General features: G+C 38.6%; 1 protein-coding gene across 3 annotated transcripts in view; it reads left to right on the top strand.

Annotated features, from left to right (window-relative positions):
- CRPPA (CDP-L-ribitol pyrophosphorylase A) overlaps window positions 1-9242 on the top strand; it is a 345176-nt gene that overhangs the window by 13913 nt on the left and 322021 nt on the right. For all 3 annotated transcript variants that reach the window (XM_040472524.1, XM_040472525.1, XM_040472523.1), the window contains exon 2: window positions 5830-6106. In XM_040472524.1, coding sequence (XP_040328458.1) covers window positions 5830-6106 — 277 coding nt within the window. The remainder of the gene's footprint in view (window positions 1-5829; window positions 6107-9242) is intronic.

Consider the following 9242-nt stretch of genomic DNA (forward strand, 5'->3'; position numbering starts at 1 on the left):
AACAAAACTTGAGCAAATCACAGACCATTATGTGAAAAGTGTTAACTGAATCCATGAACAGAGAAAAGGCTTAAACAATTACAAAAGTAATAATTTATTCCTTTCTAGTTATTTAAGTCGTTCCTATTCATGGATTCATTTAACAGATACTGACATATGGTCTGAGGTCAGGAATTCTGCCAGTCTTGGTTCATTATTATATAACAAGTGTCTAGCATACTGCCTGGCAAATGTTAGGTGTTTATCTTTGCTTGAATTACGAGAAATAAAGGAAACTTGTCATTTTGATCACAAATGTAGCAATATTACATGGCTCATCACTAAGAATATAAATGATGTGCTGGAGACACAATGGATACTGACATAATTTTACCACCTCTTTCTCACAGACTGTCAGTGCATTTGTAGAAGTTAGCAGTGTGCTCCCAAATCAGACTTGGTTCCACCCAGGTCCCTGCATTTCTTAAGTGTGAGATCATGGGCAGGTCACTGCTTCCATGTCCTCTGTAAAGTGATAATAGTGATTTCCTGCGATCTGATATATTGGATGAGATATTGCAGGCAAGTGCTGTACATAGCACATGTTACTGAGCGAGCCGTCAATCTTAGTTGCTCTTAATATTACTAATACTCCTTGGTTTAGAATGTGCCAAGCTCTGAAGTGTAGACTTTGCTTTCTGTGAGTTCACAGCCTAGTGAAGGAGATAGAAAAGGAAACCGTAGAGTATGATGGTAAATCTCTCTAGCAGTAAAAGTACTCTGGAAGTGGAGAACAGGGATGCTGCTCCCAAAATGCCTGGGAAAGCTTCCTGGGGGAAGCCATATCTGAACTGACAGCTGAACAGGTGGAACTGAGCTTCCCATCTTGCTCCACCCCAAGATGGGGTAGGTGTGCTGGGTAGCAAAGGAAGTAACATAAGCAAAGACCTGGTTGTGAGAGAAAATGTCCTCCTAAATAAGAGGGGAATGGGACAGATGAAGTGGCATAGGGACAAGTAGGCTGACCTTGAAGGGTCCTGCTCAAGAAGCAGCAGGGGGTAACTTTAGGTTTACACTTGAGAAAAATCCTCTAGAAGTGGTGAGAATGTGTTATGTTGGGATAAAAAGTAGAAGGAGACCCGCTAAGAGGATGGTGCAATAAATAATGGAGGAGATGAGTGCTTTGGTCACAGCTTGTGTCAGTGAAGACAGAACCTTGGGAAGCTTCACATTTAGAGACCACGGACTGTCACTTGTCAGTTGCGGGGGGGGGGGGGGGGCGGCGTGTGGAGTGGGCGCTTTAAGTACAGTATAAATTCTAAACTGTGTGAGTACACTGTAATCAATTAAGTTTGTAATGAAAGGGATGGGGGATGGATGGGCTACAAAGCAGAGCAACCAACACTGGAGACTTACTCCCTAATGCTTTCTATTGACTGCACATCATAATACATATCTTACTCTTAGGTGCTTTGTGAATATTTCTGCATTGTTTCAGCTTGCTTGTGATTAGAATTCCCCCCAGTGTCTGACAAAACATAAGTAATTCTGGCTTTCTAGGAGCCTAAAGTTATTGAAATGAAGGTAAGGAGTCAAATGCTTGAAACAAAACCACATCACATGGGGAAGGTTATACTGTTTTTTTTTTTTTTTTTTTGAGTGTTTGTAGCTGATAAGCTTAATGAAGAGCTTCTTTTGTTTTTATAACCTTTGAGATGATGATGTGTTGAGAGATACTACACCGTTGCTGGTAGGTGAGATTGACCAAGGTCATTTATTCAACAAATAAATGAGGGTATACCAGGTATGTGAAAAGCAATGGGCAAAACAGATGTTGTCCTTTCTGTCATGGAAGTTACCTTCTAGAAGATGGAATATGGTATTGTATTTTGGTAAAACGATTTCAAGAACTTTTTGGTACAAGATGGTAGTTTGGGAAAGCTAAGTAGAATGTATATGTCACCTCTTAATTGTTTCCCACTTAAGAGAGACCGTAGAGAATGAGGATTACAGGAGTTAGAACATGACTAAGGCTTAAGCCATAGTAAATGCTTAATGTTATTTTATGTCATAATGAAACTTTTTTTGCCAATTTTGCAAAGGTTACGCTCTCTAATTTATCTCTTAAACCCCATCTACAAGCTCCATCTGGTAGCGAGGCTACAGTCATCGTCTTTCCCAGAATGAAGCAGCAGTCATCTCCTACTTGGTCTGTCTGCTTTCCCTCTTTTTCTACCAGATGTCTTCTCTACCTTGTAGCAAGAGTAAAACTGAGTGTACTAAATTAGCTGCTGTTAAAACAAAACAAAACAAAAACAAACAATAAAACCATGAAGTGAGTGACTTAAAGCACCATGTTACTACCTTCAACTTCTGGAAGTTAGAAGTTTACAGTAGGTATCACTGGGCTAAAATATAAAGGTGTTGGCAATGCTATGTTTGTTCTGGACACTCAAGGGACAGTCCATTTCCTGGCCACTTTCTAGTTTCTAGAGGTTGCTTATATTCCTAGACTTGTGGTCCTGTATCACACTGGCCACTGTTTCTATTAACTCATCTGCTGCGTTGACTTTTCTGCCTCTTGTTCACGTTTAAGGATTCCTGGGATTATATTAGACATACCTAGATGGTCTAGGAAAATCATTCCATTTCAAGATCCTTAACCACATCTGTAAAGTTCTTTTGGCATGTAGGGTTGTCCCTTCACAGGTTTGGGAAATTAGGAAGTAGTCTTCTCTTAGGGGCTTTTCTGACTACTAGAGTTTTCTAGGCACTGTTTTATGACATGATATACATTTGGGTAAGTGAGCACTTTTTAAATTTTTTTAATTTTTTTATAGAAATGTCCTCTCCTGCATAAAGCTTTGTTTATGGCTTTGTATTATAACATTAAAACTCATCACATGGTCTGTGAGGCTCAGCCTATTCTGGGTCTTGCCTTGACCTCCAGCTTCTTCATAGGCTCTCATCCCATTCCATTGCTGAAACGATTTGACTCCATTTGCTTCCTGGCCCTCAGGACCTTGTAATGGCTTTTACTTAGAGCAGACCTTCATATTCCTTTGCCTATTTTTCCCTGCCACTCACCATGTGGATCCTATAGCAAATTCTGGTTCCTTAGGGAATATCACCTTGGCCTTCTCTGTGCTAGTCAGATGATCTGCTTGCATGTGAGCCTGGATTTCTTCATAACACTTGATCACAGATTGCCGTTGTTCCTTTATAGGCAGTGTGCCTATAAAGTAGCTCTTTGTGTTGCTCATCTGTATATTACTGTTGTAGCGACAGGAAGAATGGGATTGGAAAGGGTTGGTTCAATTACAGAAGGTTGGAGGTTAATAATTAAGTAAATCAACCAAATGTTCACATAAATAAAACTCATTTCACTCAGTAATTTTCAGAACTTTCCATCTTTGTAAAAATGTGTATAAGATTTTCACTGTCTAGCATGAATATAGAGTGTCTCAGAGGCTGAGAGTTCTTTGTATGGAATGAGAAAAGACCCCGAATAGCCAAAGCAATCTTGAAAAAGAAAATGAAAGCTGGGGGTATAACAGTCTGGAGTGCAAGATGTATTACAAAGCTGTAATTATCAAGACGGTATGGTAATGCCACAAAAACAGACACTCAGATCAATGGAACAGAATAGAGAACCCAGAAATGGACCCACAAAAGTATGGCAGACTAATCTTTGACAAAGTAGGAAAGAATATCTGGTGGAATAAAGACAGTCTCTTCAGCAAACCGTGCTGGGAAAACTGGACAGTGACATGTAGAAAAATCAACCTGGACCACTTTCTTACACCATACACAAAAATAAACTCAAAATGAATGAAAGACCTAAATGTAAGACGGGAAGCCATCAAAATCCTCGAGGAGAAAGCAGGCAAAAACCTCTTTGAACTTGGCCGCAGCAACTTCTTACTCAATATGTCTCCAGAGGCAAGGGAAACCAAAGCAAAAATAAACTATTGGGACCTCATCAAAATAAAAACTTCTGCACAGTGAAGGAAACAATCAGCAAAACTAAAAGGCAAGTGACAGAATGGGAGAAGATATTTGCAAATGACATATCAGATAAAGGGTTAGTATCCAAAATCTACAAAGAACTTATCCAACTCAACACCCAAAAAACAAATGATCCAGTGAAGAAATGGGCAAAAGACATGAATAGACACTTCTCCAAAGAAGACATCCAGATGGCCAACCTACACATGAAAAAATGCTCAATGTCACTCATCATCAGGGAAATACAAATCAAAACCACAATGAGATACTACCTTAAACCTGTCAGAATAGCGAACATTAACAACTCAGGCAACAACAGATGCTGGCGAGGATGTGGAGAAAGAGGATCTCTTTTGCATTGTTGGTGGCAATGCAAGCTGGTGTAGCCACTCTGGAAAACAGTATGGAGGTTCTTCAAAAAACTAAAAATAGAACTACCCTACGGCCCAGCAATTGCACTACTAGGCACTTATTCATGGGATACAGGTGTGCTGTTTCGAAGGGACACATGCACCCCCGTGTTTATAGCAGCACTATCAACAATAGCCAAAGTATGGAAAGAGCCCAAAAGTCCATCAAGGGATGAATGGATAAAGAAGATGTGGTGTATATATACACAATGGAGTATTACTCAGCAATCAAAAAGAATGAAATCTTGACATTTGCAACTACATGGATGGAACTAGAGGGTGTTATGCTAAGCTAAATTAGTGAAAGACAGGTATCATATGACTTCACTCATATGAGGGCTTTAAGACACAGAACAGATGAACACAAGAGAGGGGAAGCGAAAGCAATACAAAAGCAGGGAGGGGGACAAAAAATAAGAGACTCTTGAATATGGAGAACAAACAGGGCATTACTGGAGGGGTTGTGGGAGGGGCAATGGGCTAAATGGGTAAGGGGCATTAAGGAAGACGCTTGTTGGGATGAGCACTGGGTGTTATGCATAGGGAATGAATCACTGGAATCTACTCCTGAAATCATTATTGCACTATATACTAACTAACTTGGATGTAAATTAAAAAAAAATTAATTTTAAAGTGACCTTTATTCAGAGTTGGTATCGTGGGTCAGAGGCAGTTTACCTGGTCTGAGCCTGTTGGCTCTATGTGGAACATAGAGTCTATAATGACCTCAAGCTCTGTTAGTGCTGGTGTTCAAGAAGTCTGCCAAAAGCTAATGCAGTTGCCACTCAATGCTATGGAGTATGCAGTGCAAAATGTCCGTAAGTGTTTAAAACAATATTTTACAACAGAAAAAATGTTTAATACTTTGTGTGACTCAATAGGTCAATTCTTTAATTAAATATTTTATTACAAAGTTTATCATTTTGAACTTGATATAATCTTAGTATCCCATTTAAGACATGATGTTTCCCTTGGATGTAGGCAAAGTTAGGCAGCTGTGTTAGTGATTTGATGGATTTCTTGAGAGAGACAGAAATTCTGGTATTCAAAACTGCTTTGACTTGTTCCTATTTTATTGAACAGATGATTTGGAAAAAAATCAATTTAAAGGACTATTACTGCATTCTTTTATCTCAATGTACTGATAATAGAATCCAAACTTTGGAATCCATATCTATTGTATAGTATTTATATAGATAAAATTTGACTATGGAGTATAAAATATTAACTACATCTGTTACTATCTATAGTGTGAAATATTCACTGATTAACAATCTTTTTACTAGACACAATAAAATGCATAAAACTGATTTAACTTTCAGTTTTTGATAGCCCTATGAAGTTACAGTAGTGCTTACTAATTCAGTTTTGTTACTAGCTTAACTTGTATAAGGCTCTATTTATATTAAATGTATGTACTCTTTCCTTTTAGAGTATGTTGGATAAAGGACATTGTTGTTGCAGTAACTGGAGAGAACATGGAAGCAATGAAGGGTATCATTCAGAAGTACCAGCATCAACGCATCTCACTGGTTGAAGCTGGAGTGACCCGTCACAGGTCAATTTTCAATGGACTCAAAGCACTGGCAGAGGACCAGCCTGAGTCTAAACTGTCTAAGCCAGAAGTTGTGATAATCCATGATGCTGTGAGACCATTTGTTGAAGAAGATGTCCTTCTTAAGGTTGTCACAGCTGCTAAGGAATATGGGGTAAGTGTTTATACTTCTGAAGGTGGATAAAAGATGCAAATACAATAGCAAATGTTGAATTGCTGGATTTTGATGAAATCCTATTTAAATGTCTATATGAAACAGGCATGATGACTAAAAAGCATCATGCTAAATTTTTTTTCAGGAAGCTTGAAGTGTTGTAGGTCATGAGACTGTACTGGAATTTATTTTTTCTTACAGTCCAGGGCCTCATCATAACAGCTTTTTGGAGAAAAATGTAATAATGTCTTCAGAGTATGGCTATGTATGCACCTTGAATAAATGAGAAGCAATGTACACTTACCTGAAAATACCTAAGATAATTCTCAAGTCTAGGACACACATGATTATCAAAAATTTGGCTGATCACATGCACATTGTGTTTTGACTTTCCGGAACTGGTTTACTTTCCAGCACGAATAACTAGGCAAGATTTTCACACCCTTTAAAATGAAACATTTTAAGATGACACAGAATTCTGTGTGATATTTCACCAAAGAAGACAGGATAGCAAAAGACCTTTGGTAATGTCTAGAACATCTTTGTTTTGTTCTTATATTAGTAGATAAAAATCCTAAAAATAAGGTAATAGCTTTCTAGTCTAAATTTGAGACAGTGCAACATGTTGTACACAGTTGGTATAGCATAATAGCAATAAGCTATGGAGTCTGGACATGCTTAGGCCCCTCTTAAACATTTTTTAATTAATGGTGTATGTGCAACTTTCTGAACCTCGTTGAGCCCATTTTCTTTACTTTCCTTACTTGTAAAAATACAGACGATGGAGTGCCTGGGTGGCTCAGTTGGTTGAATGGCTGACTTTTGATTTTGGCTCAGGTTAGGCATGACCTCACAGTGAGGAGTTTGAGCCCTGAGTCAGGCTCTGTGCTGAGTGTGGAGCCTGTTTGGGATGCTCTCTCTCCCTGTCTCTCTGTGCCTCCTCTAGTTGTCTCTTTGTTTCTTTCTCTCTTTAATAAACATTTAAAACAATGCAGGTGCTAATACCTGTGGGGTTTTTTATTATTGGAAATTAGGTGTTAAGTTTTTAAAAATAAAAAAGGTATTAAGATGAATTACAACATGTAGGATTGTAGACCAATGGAAGGAGTCCTCTAAGCCTTCTTAGCCATATGGATGGTGAGTTAAAAAATACCAATCTGGGGGCGCCTGGGTGGCGCAGTCGGTTAAGCGGCCGACTTCAGCCAGGTCACGATCTCGCGGTCTGTGAGTTCGAGCCCCGCGTCAGGCTCTGGGCTGATGGCTCAGAGCCTGGAGCCTGTTTCCGATTCTGTGTCTCCCTCTCTCTCTGCCCCTCCCCCGTTCATGCTCTGTCTCTCTCTGTCCCAAAAATAAATAAATAAACGTTGAAAAAAAAATAAAAAAAAAATACCAATCTGGAAAAGATAGTATTTGATTTGTCTTCAGTGATCTATATGTAACTGCAATTTTGTCAGGAAATTGGTGGTAATTTTATCTCATCTCCCTGCAGCATGAATTCCTTTTAAACCTGTATAAGAATTCCATCAATCAAATAAAACATTTTTCTTCAGTGTAACTTAAAAATGGTAGCTTGAGGGGTGCCTGGATGGCGCAGTCGGTTAAGCGTCCGGCTTCAGCCAGGTCACGATCTCACGGTCCGTGAGTTCGAGCCCCGCGTCAGGCTCTGGGCTGATGGCTCGGAGCCTGGAGCCTATTTCCCATTCTGTGTCTCCCTCTCTCTCTGCCCCTCCCCCCGTTCATGCTCTGTCTCTCTCTGTCCCCCAAAAAATAAATAAACGTTGAAAAAAAAATTAAAAAAAAAATGGTAGCTTGATGTAGTGTTAATGGAGTGAAAATGATCATAGAGGTACGTTAGTTGACCTCAAAACTTGGTCAGGGCCCTCCTATTTCTTCTGTGACTCCTTCCTTTTCTCCAGGCTCCTTTACTGTAGTAGATGCAAGATGATCAATTAGAAGTGAAATGAAGAGGAAGAAAAGGGCACAGGATTTATAACACTGAGGAATTAGAGTGAAACTTGACAAATTTGAGCAAGTTCCTAGAGAGCACTGTATAGGTGGGGCAGATAATGAAAAATTTATACTATAAGGCAAATAAAATTAGAGATCTTTGGCTATGTTACCTTTTGGAAAAATATCATTCAAGCTCACGATACAAATTACACATTTGGAATTTTTTGCTGATTATTTTTTTTTTGAGATCTTATTTCTAAGATTGTTCATAAAGTGATACTTGTGGTAATAGGTCTGAAAGTTAAGAGGACTCTCCTGCTGCAGTTAATAATAAGCTAAGATATCCTGGTTTAACTGGTGACTTAATAAAACATAAACATGCATAGCATTTACTGTTTTTTTTTTGTTGTTTTTTTTCAGATGTGTTGGAATTCTTTGACTCTTTATAATGAATGTTAATAGAATAACTTTTATGTATTATGCTCATGATTAAATCATACATGATATTTTAATGAAATCGGTGAAACTTTGATTGAACTAAGAAGCTAGTTTTAAGCAAAATCTTCACTATTTATTTTGAAGCTTCAGGAACTTGATATCTTCTAGGAATAATGTCTTGTGGGGCGCTTGAGTGACTCATTTGGTTAAGCGTCTGACTTTGGCTCAGCCAATTCACGATATCACGGTTTGTGAGTTTGAGTCCCACATGGGGCTCTCGACTGTAAGCACAGAGCCTGCTTGGGATCTTCTGTCCCCCTCTCTGCTCCTCTCTGGCTCATGCTTGTGTTCTCTCTGTCTCTCTCAAAAATAAACATTTAAAACAATGGAAGTGATGTCTTGTTTGGATGGTGTTAAGGAATAATTTTCAAGAAAGTAGGAAATGAGTTTAATACAGATAGGTGAAATACTTTTTTTTTTTTTTTTGATATTTATTTATGTTGATAGAGCAACCACAGGGGAGGGGCAGAGAGAGAAGGAGAGAGAGAGAATCTTAGGCTCTATGCTATTGTAGAGTCCAACATGGGGCTGGATCCCAAGACTCTGGGATCATGACCTGAGCCAAAATTAAGAGTTGGGTGTTCAGTTGACTGAGCCATCTAGGCACCCCATGAATGATTATTTCAACATCCTGTAGATTCAGTTTGCATATATATATATATATATATATATATATATATATATATAT

The sequence above is a fragment of the Herpailurus yagouaroundi genome, unplaced genomic scaffold (assembly GCF_014898765.1).
Source record: "Herpailurus yagouaroundi ecotype Mexico unplaced genomic scaffold, PumYag 100, whole genome shotgun sequence".
In the NCBI taxonomy this organism is placed as follows: Eukaryota; Metazoa; Chordata; class Mammalia; order Carnivora; family Felidae; genus Herpailurus; species Herpailurus yagouaroundi.